Source organism: Empidonax traillii, unplaced genomic scaffold, assembly GCF_003031625.1.
Source record: "Empidonax traillii isolate 1590-97213 ecotype Southwest subspecies unplaced genomic scaffold, ASM303162v1 scaffold22:size5013007, whole genome shotgun sequence".
Taxonomy (NCBI): domain Eukaryota; kingdom Metazoa; phylum Chordata; class Aves; order Passeriformes; family Tyrannidae; genus Empidonax; species Empidonax traillii.
The window spans coordinates 107082-125413 of record NW_020955215.1 but is presented as its reverse complement, the minus strand read 5'-3'; the positions used below and the strand labels follow the sequence as shown (position 1 = coordinate 125413).

Genomic DNA, 18332 nt, shown 5'->3' with positions numbered 1-18332 from the left:
CTTATTTCGTGTTCATTGTTTTTCTACCTCTACCCCACCAGTGAGTTTTCACTGAATTTTCATGTAAAGGAAGTAAGTCTGGTCTATGATTATCACATGAAGCATTTGAATATGACCTTTGGAAAAGCCAAGGATTATGTAAATTTTTTGTTTTCCTTTTCTCCCCCTTTCTGTGTTTTACAGCGCGTCTCACCTCTTATAGGACGGTTTGTTCCTTTTGCTGCTGTTGCTTCTGCAAACTGCATTAATATTCCACTAATGAGACAAAGGTAGGAAAAAGAACAAAGATCACTCATGCTGGAAGAAAGGATGTTACTGAGTTTGTAGATCAGCAGGTTATTAAATAAGGACATTCTATATCTTCAGCTTGTTTCAGAACCTTGCAAAAACCTCATGCAAGTTCTTGTTTTGACTGATTGTCTGTGACAGGTATAAAATAGAGTATGCTCATTCTCTGTGGGTAAATATCCATAGAGTTCTTCAGTCTTGGATCTCAGAAGCCAATTACTGATCCTTCAAAATTTGATCACGTGAATCCTTGAGCACAGACTCCACTTTGAAAGAATACAGTGATTTCAAAATTGTGCTTCAATCCCATGTGCAGAACTTCATCATAGAAGTCAGGCTCTGCAGTTTTTTTCAATCATCTGAGATTACAGAAATATGCAGTTTGTCAGAAATAAACTTTCATGTGTTCTGATTTGACATGGAGTAAGAATAGTAGTAGGGGAAAACAAATTAAAAGTGTCCTCTGATAGACACAAGGTTATGGGCAAAAAAGGAAATATTTAACTTCTGTATTTACAATGGAATTTGTTCCTTGGTAGTATTTTGTCTTTTATAAAATATGAAGAGAAGAATAAAAGCGGTCAGGATATCTGCAGTTCTCTCTGCTTCTCCCAGTATGTGAGTTGAACACCTAACCCTGCTCTTGAACAGAAGACCTAATAGAGAATAATGCAACTACAGAAATGTAGTTTGGTTTGTGCATCATTTTATACTTGCAAATATATTCTTAGTGGTTGAAATGAAAACTCAGACTCTAGAATACCAGAGGGGAATTTTCACATAGACTTCTGTTTCAGTGAAACTAATCTTCCTGTATTCCTTGAGCTGCCTGTCAGAAACAACAGAATCCAGGAAATTCCATTTTTCTAAAGTGCTCTTTCAGGGAACTTCTCCTTTCTGTGTACTACGGAGTAAAACATCTCTTTTCTCTCTCTCTCTTGGAAGTGTGACCAGCTTCAAGCAGCAGATTGCTGTTATTCAGTGGATAATTTTCCCGCATATTTTTCCCCAGGTTTCTCTCTACCTTTTAAAATTTTTTATGCTGAAGAGCATTACGAACAGGATAACTTAGACAATAAAATAAAACAAAACACATCAGTCTTAACAGTGACAATTTTAAGGGACAAAAGGTGACAAAAAAGGGTGAGTAAATTCACCTTAATCACTGCTTTATTTTTACTCCCTATTCAACAGGGAAATCAAGTTTGGAATCCCCGTCACAGATGAGGATGGGAACAGAGTGGGTGAATCATCCAAAGCAGCTCAGCAGGCAATCACCCAGGTGGTTATCTCAAGGATTCTGATGGCTGCTCCTGGAATGGGTAAGAATAACTGCAGCCCTTTGCAGCTCCTGGTTATCAGTTCCTAATGTGAGAGAGAGCTTCAGTCCTAACTGAGTTTTCTCAGAGGCCAAATTGCCTCACAGTTCCCCAGGCAGTGTTTGCCTTTCTGGTAAGAAGTTCCCCAGAGAAATGTGCATTTCTCACTGTGAAAACATCCAGAGTGTGTTACACTGAAGTGCAACAGGAAAGCTCCTGGGATGCTTTTGCTGAAATAATACAGATAGGGAAGCAATGGTAGCAAATTCCACTTTTGGAATTGATTTAGGGCTCTTGACCAGTGCTGAGTTACTGAGCTCAGGTTTAGTTACATGTGCAATTACAAATTTTGCTTATTGGGAGAATCTGACTCTGAAAAATACCAGTTCTTCATCTTGAACTGGCAATGTGAAATGAAAACTCAGTGAATGACAACCGGCTGTGAAAATTGTGTTATTAGTTTAGCTAAACAGAAAATGAAAACAAACTGCTTTTTTCTCCAAGGTTAATGCATTTTTTTTTATCTTACTTGCAGCAATTCCTCCCTTCATAATGAATACACTGGAAAAAAGAGCCTTTTTAAAGGTTGGTCTTAGATAATCTATCTATATGTATTTCAGATCCTAAGCTAATATTTAAATGAATATAAAATACTTCCTGAGCTTTCTTATTTGCCTCCCAAACACTGTGGGAGCACATCCCTGTAGAACTTGCTTTACAGCCATCGCTTGCTTTCTGCCTTTCTCAGAGATAACTTGGTTCTTTTTATCACAATGTAAAATAACATTCAGAAAATAGGAAGTTTTTTCTTGTTATTTTATGATTGTTCTTAAAATGCACACTTCCTCCTGTGAAATCAACTTTTCTTATACTCAATCTTGGAATACAGTTTATGGGGGGAAAGTATGAACATTTTAATAATGCTGTTTTTTCCAAGAGAGCAGTGAGGAGTCTTTGCTTAGCTGCTGTAGTAGCAATCTGAGGCTGGAAACAAAAACTCTCTTTTGAAAAATCTCTTTTGAAAATCGTCCCTTAAAATTTACTGGATTTAAAGTGCAGTATAGGCATGGAATGACCATTCTTCATCAAAGATTACTTATTTCCTCTATTCTGTTTATGCTGATTTAGGGTGAAGCCTAACTCTTGGTGTTGGTAAACCCATAACCTGCACCAACATTATGCACTCTGTGTGCGTGAGAGAGTAAAGAACAATAATGAAATGAGTCATAGGGTTGTCTAACATAAGAAAAATAATATTCAGAGGAGGAGCTCTTTCATTTTTTACCAGTAAAGGGAGTTTCATATTCACCAGCTGATACCAGTGATTTAATTACTGTGTAGCTCCAGGCAAAGTCTCTGCCTGTGAAACCCACCCAACACGCTTAAGAGAATCTGTCTCCTTCCTGTTAGAAAAAGTTTGGGAAAAAAGCATGGTCTGAATCTTCAGACCCTCCCTTGGAAAAGTGGTTTCTGTGAGGAGGCTGGGAGGACAAGCAGGGGAAGTTGCCTGTTTTGTTTGTCTAAGGTAAAGCTTTCTAAAATGTGTAAATTATATGTCTTACTATTTCTGCGCTTCCTTTTACCTGTGAAGTGAGATTACATAAACACACCATTTGAAAGTGCTTCCCCAGATAAAAAAGAGGAACAGGTTGCCCAGGGAAGCTGTGGATGCCCCGTCCCTGGAAGTGTTGAATGCCAGGTTGGACGGGGCTTGGAGCAACCTGGTGTGGTGGAAGGTGTCCATCAATTAATGCTATCAGTTCAGCTGGCAAACACATAACACTGTGAAGAAGTTGCAGCAATCCTCAGGGTTTGGAGGCAAATATCTGTTGGTTTTGTGTGCTATAATCAATATAAGGGTGTTGTGAATTTTTCAGATCAGCAAAAATGAGCGATTTCTTCGGTGACTACTCGGTGGTCTTTGGTACCATCATGACCGTTTATGCTCACCTGTTGCTCTCCCTCAGCCTCAGAGACTGTGAGTTCAGGTGAAACACTGCTCTGCAGGTAGTCAGTGGTAACACTTGGTAGAGATTAGTATTAAACCACTAAGGAATGAGTTGTACTTTTAACAAACAGCTTCTGCATGTCCTCTTGAGGTTCCAGAAGCACCATCCCATTCACAGCCCTCCCAACACCATCCCCGCAACGCTTTTCTAACTCACTGTCCTTGGCCTTTGCTTTGCACACTACCACCCTTGGAAATAATTCCTGAATGCTTGCCAAAGCCTACTAAGCAGCACACAAGGCCAGAAAATAGGCAAATGGTTGTGAAACGATTAAAAAAAAAAAATAGAACGATGGTCTGCAGTCAAACAGAAGGAAATGTTCCCTGAATGCTGGTCTGTAATAGCAGCCTGTCATCCTCTGATGTTTGAAATGAGATGTAGATCATGTAGATTCCCCCACATTCCCACAGTGTTTTACACTAAGACATTGGTGTGAATTAACAATATTCCCCAAAGTTATTGCTACAAAGGGACTCAAGAATAGTTTTAGAACACAAGCACATACTGCTTCAAAAAGCATCTAATTATGTCTGATTTGAAAGAGTATTTTTATATGTACATCTGATTTTGCTGTAGGTTTCAGCAGCAGCTCTGGGGCCCTTTTAGGTGATTATGCAGTGTTGTAGTAGTTGATTAGGCTGCATAATGTCTATTTTCATGATCCCTACTGACATACACCTGACTAGCTCTTTGTAAAACTGAGGCATTTTACCTGCTGCAGCAGGAGGATCCGTAAACAACCTTGCTCTGAGGCACAGGATTTATAGATTTTACTTACAAGTAACTTTTCTCCTAAGGCAAGAAATTGGGTTTTTCCATAAAAACTTATGAAAACTCAAACACTAAAGTTTTAGTTTCTGTTATTACTCTTACAGCTCAGCTTCATTTCTCTCCTGTTCTGCATACTGTATTAACATCCAAGTTTTTCCAGAAATTTCCTCATATATCTTTAAAACAAGTTCTTTGGGGTCTCTTAGTCTGCAGCTGAAATCTGTATTCAAAACTGTTACAAAACCAGAACAGAGAGCTTTTTTTTCAAGCATTGTTCTTGACTGTTTTATGCCCTGCAGTCTTCCATACATTCCTAATTTCACTGTCATTTCATTTATTTATTTTTTTGAAAACAGGCAGAGCTGGCCTGGGAAAGCTGGCAGATATTTAGATCCAACAATGAAAGGAAACAGAAAAAAGATGATTCTCCTTAAGGCTTTTGTTTGCTTAATTATCATTTATCCGTTTTCTCTGTTTACACTAACCACTAAAGTGTCATAAAGACATCTGGAAATCAGATCCTAATTCATTGGGAGCTGCCTTCTTCTGGAGTTAAAGGGTAGTTCTCTAACACAGTCAGTTCTTCTGCTGTCGTGTGCTTCTCCATTTTATCTCTTTGTAGAGGTGTGCAGCCTGCATTTGAGTTTTGTTTTATTGCTTTGTTTCCTGGGCAAGTCCAGTTCTTAATATTGATCTCACAGTGTTAAAGAGTTTTTCCTCACCATCTTTCTTGATTAGTGCAGTCTGGTAACGTTCTGGAAAAAGCAAGGCTGTTACTCAGATCAAGTTGGCAAAAACTGTTCCAGCACATGAACTAGATGTTGTTTATAGAGTCTGTACTAGACAACACCTCTTTCAGATCAATGACCGACTCTGACAAAGGCATGAAGCCGTCTGTTCCTCTCGTGGTACCTTCCAACAGCCTTTTCAGTTATAAAATTATATTTGGGGCTTTTCTGTTAATGTACTTTAGGTCCCACATTCCCACTGCAATGTGTAGCATCCCTCTCCTTTCCTTCTCGGAGACAGAAGTCATGTGCAGTAGACAAATGACTTTGTGTTCACATCTCTTGTCATGGACTCTCCTGGTATATAAAATGTAAAGAATTTTGGGTGAATTATCTCAGCTGAGAGTCAAATGAAGGTGTTTAGGGAATGCCAGAACAGCAAAGCTCTGCTGCCTTCACTCTTTACCCTTCCTGCTCTCCCTGTTCCCATTTGTTATCTCTTGCAGGTTGTTGCTGAATTGCACAGTTCTTCCCACACTCATTTCTGGATTACAGATTGACTCCAGGAAAAAAAAAAATAAAAGAGAAGCAGTCTTCTACATCATTTCTTCTCCCTCAGGCCATGGAGAAAGTTTACTCCAAACAGGCTTGTTTTCTCTGCCTCCTCAGCTGCTGTGACCTTCCTCAGCCCGCAGCTTTGTCCCCCTGAGCTTTCTACATTTCCTTTGTCCATTTCTACTCTCAACTAGTGCCCAGCTTTTGTTCACCAGCTTCCCCTCTAACTTCTGTATCTTGAGAAATGCTTCTTGCAGAAACAAACATCTTCATTGAAAACATCGTCCACTGCATCATGTGATTTTTAACTCATGAACTGTTTTGTTTTAAAATCCCCTTTGTGTTTTCATGGCAGCTGTGTTATGTCCTGCTTTTGAGACACTGCTTTGGGCATCCCAGCAGTGTCCATTGAACAGGTCTGGGTTTGCTTCACTAGTAATGAGTTTCAACTAAAATTCTAACATGTGGGGGAGTGGATTTTAAAAGCCTGCAAAAAAAGCTATATTTCTTGGCATATATTCAAGTTCTGCAAAAGTTACAGTAATGAAGATTATACTAAAAATGCATCCATAGGTTGTTAGTTGCTTTCTCAGCTATGTTTTGCCGATCATTCAGCCCTTTTTTCTTTCAATGAAAGGTGAACTCTTTCAGAACTGGAGTGTTGCTACAGGGACAAGTTCCTACACATCAAGGGAAATCATATGACAGGACAAAAGACTAAGAGAGGCAGACTTACCTTTTCCTTGATATCTCCCTTGTTTATGGCTGGTGGTTCCAGTTGCACATTAGAACCATCTGATGTCACCAAAGGAGCCGTAACCAGACCAAGCTCTTCCTTGGAATGCCTGGGCAAAATTCACTGAGCTCTTCAGAGATGTGGTAGCACCATGCCAAATTTCAGATGTCCTGCCACTGTGGGCTTGTGTGACTCAAAGAGAAGGCCCAGGGGCTCAGGATCACATCCTAAAGCAATGACCTGTTGGAGTTTCTAAGGGGCACATACTCAGGATCAGAATGTATGTTGTTTTTACTGGGAATTTTGTTACTTCTTTTCAAAGGGATTTGGCTCTCAAACTGGAGCTTAGCTTTAAGGTACACTGGCTGTGGGTTTCCCTTCATGTCCCAGGGTCTTTTAGGTGCAGTCTATCTCTTAGAAAACAAGAATTCCAGAAGAGGGGAAGGGAGAAGATAAGATAGCATACTCACTTGTGTTTATTTTCAACAGAGATATCCTTGGCTGAGTGCTCCCATTCAAGTTGGATTAGTTGGAGTCTGGTAAGTGATTTCTTTGGGTTGGGTCTGCTGTTTTAAGAGATACTTGTAGGTTTTTTGAGAAAGTAGCAATATATGCCCTTTGTTCAAAGAAAAAAAGGTTGAGAGGGTTAATGAGGCTGCAGCAGTAACTTCACTTCCATCTCTGTAACTGATAATACCATGTTAAAAACAAAAAAGGGATTAGCAAGGAAGAAGTTGCCAAGGAAAGCAGAGGGAGGAGGAAAAGGAGTGGCAAAAAAAGGCATGTGGCAGCTTGATTTGGCTGCTCCCTACATAAAGTCAGTGGAGTCTAATCCTGGAGGCTGATGAATTCTTGAAACATTTGGTTAATAGAGACTTTAATTTGCTGTGAAGTCTCTTTTAGCACCCTAACTATTGTAATCCCGTTTTTGTCTCCTCTAGTCTCGTGTTTGCAACTCCCCTATGTTGTGCACTGTTTCCTCAGAAAAGGTGGGTACTGCTGTTATTATTCTCACTTTAATGTTACGCTCCAGATCCATGCACAGACAGAAACGAGTGGTCATTGCCTGGTCAAGCACACAGTTTTATTTCCCATATAACAAAGGTGATAAACAAGAGAATATACAGAAAAGTAATACCTATGTTACTCATCAGTAATATATAATAGTTGTTTACAAACTCCTAGCAGCTCAAGATGAGATTTATACAATATATTTCTGTCCAGGAAGGTTACAGATGCATTAAATACAGTCAGAGCCCATTTTATTTTCAGCTAGGAACTCTTCTAGTTATACAGAACAGCATTGGACTATCTGTGCTTATTTGTAATTTGATTAATATTTCTTGAGAAAGACTTTTTCATCAATACAAAAATAGCTCAGTATTGAAAATTGTCTTATAGTGAAAATTGTTTCTAGCTGAAATAATTATGAAGCCTGAATGAGTTATTTACAAACGAACTTAGCTCAATTTGGTATGTAGTGTGGACAGGGCCTTAAATTCAACTGAGCTGTCCCTCATATTAATAATGGTTGTCTAAACAGGTTGCCATAGGTAGCTTAAACAATGCAAGCTGGAGCTGAATCCCTTAAAAAAAAAAAAAAAAAAAAAAAACACTGAACAACTAAGGTAGCTTTGACTTCCAGAAAACAATACCCAGTTCTCATCAGATGCAATTGTTTGAGTACAACAAAGCCATCTGACACCATCTGTTTCCCTGCTTGGCCTAGGACAGAGAGCTGTGGTAAACAAGTGTCACTAGGCTACCTGGAGATGACTTGACAAACCAGCCTAGCACACGTGGTACAGGTCTTGATTTTAGCCAGGGCCCTCCAGTTCAGAGGAAGACCTTGAACTGTGTTCAGGAAATTGCAGCTGTTCAAATGACCTGGCAGCTTAATTCACTTTACTGTGAACTGGCTCTCATAAAAATAAACCTTTTATTCTACTGAATAAAAGCAGGTAGTAAGTTAAATAGGCAAATACATTATATTTAACAAAAACACCTTTAGGAAGGTAAGTTTCTATTGCCAGCAACAATCTTGAGCAAGTGGATCCTAACACCATTTCCTGACTCTGTAGACTGTCTTACTGCTGTTTGAGCAGGGATTCATTTGCCCTGGGTCTGGTTTGCTTCCTTTATAAGACATATAAAAATATCTGAAAACTCTTTCACAGTCCAGGAAGTTTAACCAGATGCATCGTCCATCTTATTTTACCCTCAAGTGCTTGTTTTATGTAACCATTTTCCCGTTTCTTTTGCTCAGTTCTATGTCCGTATCGCGCTTGGAGCCAGAATTGCAAGCCCAGATCCGAGAGAGCAGCCCCGGCCTAGAACGTGTATACTTTAATAAAGGATTATAATTCAAGGAAGGCAAAATATCTTTCAAGGAGGAACTTGTGAACTTATTTTCGAATTGTGTGCCAACATAGTTGAAGATGACAACTCACCTTTAACTTGTCTGTTTGTTAAACAAGTTTGATCGTCTGCGTTATTTTATAGTTAAGGACTTTCCTCAGTGTAGTGTTTAAATTACAAAAGGTCACTTTGTCCACTTTGGTATTGATTAAAAGTTTATCGATACATACCCAGAAATGTTTACATAAGCTCTCAAGCAGCTACAATAACAATAAACAAGCGCACAATGAAAACCAGATACCATTATATTGGATTTGCCACCTGTTCCAGTAACAGAAGGGCAGGGATCTCTTTCTGAAAAGTCATAGAGCGACTGAACGAAGTTGCCACCCTCTGGCAGCAGCAGGACGGGTGGCTGAACGTGTCAGGAGGTTGTGCAGGAAGGGCTTTTTACCAGGGGGCTGATTAGGTTGTAGGTTTTCCCTGTTGGCACAGAAGCGTTTCTTGAGGGTGGATGTTGGAGGAGCCTGGAGCTTCTGCACCGTGTGGTACTGCTCGGCAATGCAGGCCGCCTTCTTCCGCAGGTCCAGCTTGACCAGCATCATGTTGTTCTGCAGTTCTGCCAGGGTTTGGTCCTGATGGAGGGAAGGCAATATATATATATATATATATTTTTATATTTATATAAAAAATATAGATATCATAGAATCATAGATCTGGGTTGGTAGCGATCTTAAAGATCATCTCATTCCAACCCCTCTGCTGTGGACAGGGACTCTTTTTACTGGATCAGGTTCCTACAAACCCGGTCCATCCTGGTCTTAAACACTTGCAGGGGTGGAGCATCCACAAAACTCTGGGCAACCTGTGCCAGGGCCTCAACACCCTCACAGGTAAAGAATTTTTTGCTAATATCTGCTCCAAACCTAATCTCTGTCAGTTTGAAGCCATTCCCCCTTGTCCTGCCACTCCATGCTCTTGTAAAAAGTCCCTCTCCATCTGTCTTGTAGACTCCCTTCAGGTACTGTGACAAGTTGTCTAACTCCCTGGTTACTATGAACTGAGGAGGATAAACTGCCCGTTGCAAAAATTCACTCACTAGTTCCTTCATGTAATAGTATGCACTAGCAAATAAGTAATTTTTTTTTGCAGCATAGAACTGAGGTTACTCTGTCTAAACACCCCCCTTCGTGCAACCCCCAACAAAACAGACACATTACCTGTCTGGCCAGAATGTCATCACACGTGCAGAGGGCTTCTCGGAGCTTCCCTGCTCCTGTGCTGTGGCAGCACGCTCGCTCTGCAGACTGGAGAGACTCCCCAATCTTTTGTAACTCTGAACGCAGCAACCTGACATTCTGCAGGAAAGAGATTCAAAACAGGTGGTTTTGGCAATGCTCTGCAAACAAAGCCACTCCAAGGTAATTCAGACATGCAGCACTGAGGGGGGATGCCATCTGCGTGAGATACACTGAGATCACAGATACCACAACTATCAACATCTCCAGTAAATTCAAGAAGCCCATTTCAACTTCAACCATCTATTTAAAAACCTGGAAACAGCAGCCCCAAACATTTTTATACTGGCAACCACCTTGCCCTGCAAGTGTTCTTTCTGTAACACAGTTGGAGTTACCTTCTGTCCATCCTCCAGCTTCCTATCTACGTCCATAGTAATGGGTCTGGCAGAGGGAGGTGGCTCCACTAATTTCTGGTACCTGTGCAACTCTAGGAACAGACAAAAAGTAGTGAGCAACAGGACGTTTATCAGCTTTTAGTATTCCTGAAGTTCAGGACTTGCCTTGAGACAAGCTGCTACAGGCAAGCCAAGAAGAGCTTTGAGTTTGTACAGACCTGCACAAACATTCCAGGCTTCTCCCTTTCGGTTACACAAAGGGACTCGAGAATTTGAACAGGGGGATTATCCTGCCTTAAAGTCCATTTTCATGTGAAAATGAAGAGAAACACTGCCCATCCAGCACAAAATTCCTATTATCTACAACTCAGAATAATGGTTTCAGGGTGTCTGAATCCAATGTACTCTGAAGAAAGTCTCTCTAACCTTGTACAAGGATCTCTCAGGCACAGTTCAGAACCAGTGCAACATCGCTGCCATACCTGCAGTCGTGGTTTGTAACTCCCTTTGACACTGCTCCAGTCTGGCTTTGGTATCTGCCAGCTCCTTCTGCACAGCAGATGAGGAGGAGGCCACTCGTTTGGATCGACGTAAGCCTTGCTCCGTGTCCTTTTCCTTGGTATCCAGACTTTCCAGTTTTTCTTTGGTCTCCCGCAGAGTAGCTTGGAGCTCCAAAATCTCGTCATCACGCTCCTTAGAAAGGAAATTTGTTCAAATATTTAACAAGATTTTCTTACCACAACTTTTCTGAAACTTTCTGTGTCTTCCTGGAGAGTTTCTCAATCCCACACTTCACACGTTGGACCCAGCCTTTAAGTGAGCACAGTAAACTCACTTCCTGGGAGCCTGAACAACTTTTTTACAGCCTCTAAAGAAAGGGGATTTTTTTGAAAGTTGGCATCTTCCAAGAGGTCTGCAACAAGTCCCAGAGGCCACCCAAATGCCATAGCATGAAAAACAGAGAGGCCTATACCCATCATCACAACTAAGAGCAAGAAGAGAAATTCACACAACTGATGTGAACCTGAAGAGTGCAAAGCAAGCCTCTAGTGAAAAGAGTAAGGTGGGGAGAAAATCATGTTGAATACATGGAAGAGTCAGGATGATTGCACATCAGCTTCCAGACTAAGTTGTTGAAAATTAGGAAGCCTAGTGAACTATGTAAAGGAAGAGACAAGAAGCAAAAATTGTGGATCCAGCAATCAAATATCACAAAAAAATACCTTAGAAAGCAACATCTTTCAATTTGCATAAACATTGTCCTAGACTCAAGTACCCTGAGTCCTCTCCCAACCCACTGCCATTTTCCTGATGTTATTTCATTGCCCTGAACAAACCTGGACCTTCTCCTGGTAATGGTCGGTCAATAACTCCTTCAGGATAGTCAGTTTTTCCTCATACAGTTCCTCCAGCTGCTCCCTCTGAGCATCCACATGTTGGCTACAAAGAGAACAAACAACTCCATGTCAGGGTGTGGTAGTTCTGGGTGCTGCAGCTGCGCCTGAGCAGAGGGAGGGGGATCAGCACAGGCTGTACCTCCACCACTGTTCCTTCTGTTGCATGTACTCCATCATCTCATTGCAGATCTCCTCGCGCAGGCGCATCTCGAGCTGCAGCTTCTTCAGCCGCTCCTGCACCAGCAGCTCTCGTGCAGCTTCTGCTGCACGCAGCAAGTCCTGCAAGAAGGACACAGCTCCACTGCCCACACTGCACGACAGAGTTAAAACCTGGAATTAACTAAGTGATCCTGTGTCTGCGGGTTGCAGTGATCTAGATTTAAGATTATTTTAGTCACTTGGAAAGAGAAGTTGCCAGGATTTGCTACCTTGACACATGACAGCTCAAGTCTCTTGTAGGTGTGTGACTTCCATCTCTCCCAGCTGCCTGAGTATCTAGGAAGCTGATTGTTTTTCCTCATTTTAGCCACCTGTTCTGCATGTTTTCTGATCTCTAGATTTAAGGTTTGCACCCCCACTCTTACTGTCACTATTCCACAGATGACAGTGTTTCCAAATTATGCGTGTGTGTCAGGTTTAGACCAACTATGAAATATTTTTGTCATAGATTCCCAATTTCCTAGGTCCTATAACCTTCTGAGGTTCTCTGTCACCTCTCTTGGCATATTGCCAAGCTGCAATCCCACCTCCTAGGCCAAACTAACAGTCATGTTCTTGCCCTTCCGTCCATAAAGGCTGTAAACCAAATCACAACTCACCTTCTTCTCATACATGGAGACATCTGCCTCATCCTCAGTGTCTTCATCTTCTTCTGAGTCCACTTCTTCCTTTGCCTCTGCCTGCTGGCTGGTTCTCCTACTGTGCTCTTTGATGATGGATTGTAGGGATGGAAGTCCCAGCTTTGTGGGAGGCGCCTGAACAAGCTGAAGAGGAAAAGACCATCATTGCTGTGTGCAAAGCCTGAAAGTTGTGTAAATCTTTAAACACAGCCCTTCTCTGCAACCTGTAACTCTAAGATTCTGTAAGCTAGATTCTGCTAAACTGTAAGTTTAGCAGAATCTGGAATACTCCAGAGTAAAATAACCCACTGGAGAAGCATAGGAAGGACTTGTGCCTCCCTCTTCTTGTGGAAAAGGGCCCATTACCACAGAAGCAGGATGTACCCTGACCATGCTGTGATCCTGGTGTGCGCTACTCACCTGGCTGGCAATGGCTGAGAACTTGGCTACATACAGAGTCTCATCATAAGTGGACGCACACTGGTTGATGTTGACAATCATGCAGGAGCGCCCGCGCCCGGTGAAGAACCCCTGGAACACACGGGTCAACTTGCTGTCCCGAAATGGAACCACCATCTGCTTTGTCCTGTTGGGAGAGACTGGGGGTGAGCTGGGAAAGCAAACCAGCCTCACCACACCCTCCCTCTGGAGCTCTGGATGCTCACCTGGACTGCTGGTTCTGGCGGAGGGCGGCAATGCAGCGGCCCAGCGTGTGTAGGGAGGTGTTGATGTTGTTGGCTTCTTTCATTCGGTCCCCGCTCTTCTGGTCCTTGCAGCGCTCAGACCCCGCCAGGTCACACAGGGATAACCTGGAGGAAACACAGTGATTTTCACATAATCTGCTGAGTTTGTCCTGTTCTCTCCAGGTTTACAGTTCAGACACTCTGCAATCACCTTCCCAGCTTCCTCACAAGGGCACGGAACATTCCTTTGGGGTGCCTGGGCTGTTGCTGGATGGAAGGGCCTACCCTTAGTGTAGGTGTTACACAAGGTAACACAATAGCAAGCTTTGTGGTGTCAAGTTCAAAGATCCTTTGCCAGTCTATGAAACATGTTCTGAGACAACCCATTTCCAGGTAGCTACATCCCAGGAACAGGCATGTTCCTGCTATAAGGGTAGGGTTACTCACATTTACCTTCATTCAGAAAGGCTGAGAACTACCTCAAGCTGTGTTTTGCAGTAGTCCTCAAACTCCTGTCAGTTCCCAGACTTAAGGTTGGGAATGTTTACTTCTTTCCTTTCAACAAGACCTTTATCAAGATATTTCCCATACCCTAGGTCCTCAATAGAAGAGACAGGAAAGTTGAATCCACTGAGAGCCCCCCCAAATCCCAGAAAGCACGAAACTTACTCGCTGATTTTTGGAACAACTTCACTGCCACCTCTTTGCAAGTGCAGAATCCGAATGGAGAAAACACTGTGACTGTAAAGAAAACAGTAGATATTTTTAAAAAATGAAATAACCTCCAAAAGTCCCTCAGAATTGCATTTCTGCCTAAACAGCCCCCGTTCACCCTCAGACCTGCGACTGGAGTTCTGGTTCATGTGGGTGCTGGCAAAACTCTGGTTTTTCCGACCCAGTTTCAGGAGCTTCCAGGCTTCATTAGCATCCTGGACATTGAACCAGTTCAGATCTGGGAAAGCAAGCATGCATTGGGCACAGCAGTTTAGGAGACTGGCAGAAAACTTATCTCAGCCACAACTTCATCAGTTTTCCCTGACATTAAGCTTGACATTTTATAATCCAAACATCAGAGGTCTCTGTGGGACTCCCCAGTGCGTCAGTGCTAAGCCACCCACTCACTCAGTCCTAAAGTCTTCCTAGAAAGCCACTAAAGATGCCTTCCAGGTAAATCTACCTTTCACATAGGGGTTGCCAGTCTGGTCCTCGCAGAGCCGCAGTGTTTGCCGCTTGCGGTTCTGTCCAGAGAGAGTTGGGTCTAACAAGTCATAGATTAACTCATTGTAGATCTCAAAGAAGGAGACCCAGATGGAGAACTGCACATTTCCTGCGCTGGTGAGTGAAATCCGATCCAAATCAGCCCACAGAGGGCCCAGTTCTGGGGAAAAAAAAAAGAAGAAAAATCTTGACTGCAGCTTTTCACAGGTGCAACTGGAATGGTTTAGCTGTAGAATGAAATACATTCTTTAGCAGGAAAAACCACCCCAGAATCAACTTCTTCTATATACCTCTTCCCATTTGTATCTACTCTAATGCCTGTCTCCAGTGAGACAGCCTGAAGTTTCCTTCTGTTCTGTGTAAGGACTTTTTGTATACCGGATTTTGACTCCAGAATTACATGATATTTCAAACATGAACTCCTTCCAGCATCAGTGAAGTTTTAGTTCTTGTTACCTGAATCACTTCATGTGTCTGGATGCCTAAACATCTGGTAGTTCCTGGGTTTGAAAGTCTGGGCACAAGTGCTCAGTGCAGCATGTCACTTTAGCACCCTAAATCAGCTGCAATTAGCAAACAGCTGCTCAATAACCACATTCCTTGAATGGAGAGAGTGAGTAGCAAGTAACTTTTCATTTCACATGGCTTGGTTATTAGGCATTAGTGTATTCTTCTGATATTGGCAAAAAATATGCACAAAGTTCTTCTTGCCCTGACATCCATGTTTTTTCAACGGGAATATTTGTGAGTCTACAGCGCCTTTGCTCCCTTACCCACAACACAGCATCCAAACAGCCATCACCCTTTCTTCCATCACAAGCAACAAGAAGCAGGTAGTGTACAACAGGCTTCCAGACATACCTTCAGTCTGGCTGAGGTCTGAACGGCTGGTGAGCTGGCTGGATGAAGAGAGGCCAGCAACTCCACTGTCAAAACTGCCACTGGTGGTGGCCTGGAGCTGAGATTCAGCACTGCAACTCCTCTTCAGTGGCGTTAACAGCTCCTCCTTGATGGAAACGGAGAACATGAGCATGTAGGTGGCATGACACCATCCCTCTCCTGCTGCTATCGAGCCTCCCAGAAGCCCCATGCTTACCTCCCAGAGACCCCCCTGCAGCATCATCTGCTTCTTAGTCTCTTCCTGCTTCACCTGCCTGCTGTCCAGCCAGATCACCTCGTTGGAGAGGGAAGGCTTCAGGTCCATGGCTTGGTACAGCTTGTCCCCCACGCTGTTGAAGATGGTTGCCAAGGAGCGAGGCAGAATCCCCCCATCTTGGTTGGTGCCTGAGGCAAGAACAGCAGCAAGCTGAGGATTCACATATAGCAGAAGACAATCCCTCAACAGACTCCTAACACCTGGTGCTTTCCTTACCCTGAATCGTGTGAGTCTTCCCTGAATTGGTAATGCCATAGGTATAAACCAGACAGTTCTGCCCATTCAGTACATCCTTAATCACCTGTTTCATTGTCTCATCAAAGAACAATTTCTGCCCCACATCTGGTCCAAAGATCTGCAAACAAGACACAGAAAACAGCTTCATGTAGATCTTTCCTGTCCTTTGACTGCTGATAGTTGCTCAAGTGATATTACCTAGTCCTTTTTCCCTCCACTAGCCAAGAGCAACCAACTCACCAGCAATTCCAGCTGAGCCCCTTACAAAAACAAGCTGTTCCTTTGCTTAATCCAGTAACATTTGATATCACTGCAGGCTCTAGCGTGTTTACAGGCTCATGAACAAAACAAGAGTTTGGCATTTGCTGCCAAAAAAAGCTACCAGGAGCAGCTTTAAAAGAGAAAAACTAATAGCAAGAGAAAAACTGATGTCAAGGATTGTATGAGACTGCAGAGCTCAGACAGTGCCTTGAGATCAGTGAGTATCAATAGGGCACCTTTGCAAGCTGTAAGGCTGGTTTAAGCTCAGAAAACTTTCAGATGGATTGATTGTTTGTCCCAATCACCTACCCGAGTGAAAGAGAACCTGTGCAATGCTTGTCCCACTCCACGTTCCATGCACCGCATGGTGAAGGAGTTCTTAGGAGCTTTTAGAAGAAGGGTCTCTGAGTTCTCAATGCAGACACAGCCCTAAAGAACACATAAAACCCATTATTGTAGTAGTCACAGCATAGATAGTAAAGGACAACAGCCTCTCCCAGCAGGCACACAGCCATCTCAAAACCTGCTTTGTTAGGTGTCTCACCTGGTCTTCCCCTTTTTCCACTTCTGTAGATTTCAGAGGTCGAACTCTTAGATAGACCTTTAATTTGCCATTATTGTCATCAGCTACAGCCTGCAAAAATCAGCTCAGGTTAGGCATGGCAGCCAGAGAGGCAGCACACAACCACCCATCAGAACAGATAATGGGGACCACAGCATCTACACACATATTGGCTACCCCAGTCAGGGCTCGGGAACTTCTCTGGTCCCAAAAACACCAGGAATGCCAGAAGCTTTCTTAGGCATTTCCAAGCACACCAGCATTTTTTTTTGTTTATCTAATGAATCAGACCAACAACCCAAACACCTGAGACGAAAAAGAGTGCCCAGACCAAGCACCACCCCAAGAGACTCCCAACTGTTACGAGGCATTCGTTGACTATGCCCTTCACAGTTCACTGCTCCTAAGAGGAACTGTTCCCACCAATGCAACAATTTGAGTTCCAGCCTCTTTTGTAGAGTTTCTGTTGCTTCTGCATCAATATCAGCTTTGTACAGAGACTAGCATCTGCAAGTGAGAACACTGCCCTGTTGGTGACAAAAGAGCTCCAATCTCACCTGAGAGCTCTCCAGGTTTGGGGAGATGGCAGAGAACTCTGACAGCAGGTCCTTGCGCAAATCAGCCCCAAACCCAGTTGCTGTGGACTCGAGCACAGGGGAGGCTGCAACCTCATCGTCAGAGAACATCCCTGGGGAGGTAAGTGCTTCTGCCATGACGTCTCACAGAGCTCCTAGGGAAAAAAAGGCACAGGAAAGGATGATGTTACAGCAGCCCAAGCTTTGCTCCCCGCGGATACACCCCACTACCACATCCATCCATGGACTGCTCTGTAGAACCATCCCTACACACAGACACACAAGATGCTGCTGCAAACGTGCACAACCCCACCACCCCCTGCACACACACACCACTCAGGACCTCAAACATCCCTTGCACACACAGACAGCACCCGGGACCCCAAAACCACACCTTGCACACAGACACCACTCGGGACCCCAAAACCACCCCTTGCACACACAGACACCACTCGGGACCCCAAATACACCCCCTGCACACACAAACACCACTCGGGACCCCAAATACACCCCCTGCACACACAGACACCACCCGGGACCCCAAATACACCCCCTGCACACACAGACACCACTCGGGACCCCAAATACACCCCCTGCACACACAAACACCACCTAGGACCGCAAATGCGCACAGACCACCACGTGAGACCCCAAACACACACACCATCAGAGCTAAGCATACACCGACCACCACACTGGACACCTCACACAAACTCACACTCAGCTCCTCACGGACCGCCCCCCACAACGCACACGCCAGAGAGCACCGCGCAGGGCCTGCCCGCACAGGTACAGCTGCCGCACGGGGTTTCTCGGCACGCACACGAACCCGCAGCCCCGCCGACCGCCCCTCACGCCGCTCCGGCCCCTCGTGGCCGCCCCGCTCCCACCGTCGGCATTTCAAACCTCGCCGCCCGCCCTCTCTGCCAATGGGAACGCGGCGCGCGCGCGCTGCGGCCAATCAGCGACCGCCGTCGGGGCAGCGGGGGCGGAGCCCGACCAAC

At 43.8% G+C, this 18332-nt stretch overlaps 2 protein-coding genes across 9 annotated transcripts in view; one reads left to right on the top strand and one right to left on the bottom strand.

Moving 5' to 3' along the window:
- SFXN1 (sideroflexin 1) overlaps positions 1-9060 on the top strand; it is a 24911-nt gene extending 15851 nt beyond the window's left edge. For 5 of the 6 annotated variants that reach the window (XM_027901144.1, XM_027901127.1, XM_027901152.1 and 2 more), the window contains 6 exons: positions 184-269; positions 1483-1610; positions 2143-2192; positions 6896-6945; positions 7348-7395; positions 8673-8792. In XM_027901144.1, coding sequence (XP_027756945.1) covers positions 184-269; positions 1483-1610; positions 2143-2192; positions 6896-6945; positions 7348-7395; positions 8673-8769 — 459 coding nt within the window. In that variant the 3' untranslated portion in view covers positions 8770-8792. Of the gene's footprint in view, positions 1-183; positions 270-1482; positions 1611-2142; positions 2193-6895; positions 6946-7347; positions 7396-8672 lie in introns of all 6 variants that reach the window. The other variant, XM_027901118.1, reaches the window with a different exon arrangement.
- Positions 7472-18237, bottom strand: KIF20A (kinesin family member 20A). Of its 3 annotated transcripts, none has more exons than XM_027901000.1 (19): positions 18116-18237; positions 17311-17483; positions 16736-16825; positions 16501-16620; positions 15910-16048; positions 15634-15821; positions 15399-15543; positions 14497-14697; positions 14160-14271; positions 13989-14060; positions 13302-13445; positions 13057-13222; positions 12616-12780; positions 11937-12076; positions 11738-11840; positions 10883-11093; positions 10401-10492; positions 9985-10122; positions 7472-9399 (listed from the first exon to the last, which is right to left on the bottom strand). In XM_027901000.1, the coding sequence occupies exons 2-19, from the start codon at positions 17464-17466 to the stop codon at positions 9127-9129; spliced, it is 2655 nt and encodes an 884-aa protein (XP_027756801.1). In that variant the 5' UTR covers positions 17467-17483; positions 18116-18237; the 3' UTR covers positions 7472-9126. The 3 variants fall into 3 exon arrangements, with proteins under 3 accessions (XP_027756801.1, XP_027756818.1, XP_027756810.1); XM_027901017.1 differs by lacking the exon at positions 18116-18237 and adding an exon at positions 18082-18100; XM_027901009.1 differs by lacking the exon at positions 18116-18237 and adding an exon at positions 18047-18096.
- Positions 18238-18332: the final 95 nt, after the last annotated feature.

Coding starts and splice junctions, on each gene's coding strand:
- KIF20A (XM_027901000.1), bottom strand. CDS start 17,466: ATGGCAGAAGCACTTACCTCCCCAGGGATGTTCTCTGACGATGAGGTT. Junction 11,841..11,936: donor CAGAAGGAACAGTGGTGGAG/GTACAGCCTGTG, acceptor TTCTCTTTGTAG/CCAACATGTGGATGCTCAGA. Junction 9,400..9,984: donor ATGACATTCTGGCCAGACAG/GTAATGTGTCTG, acceptor TCCCTCCATCAG/GACCAAACCCTGGCAGAACT.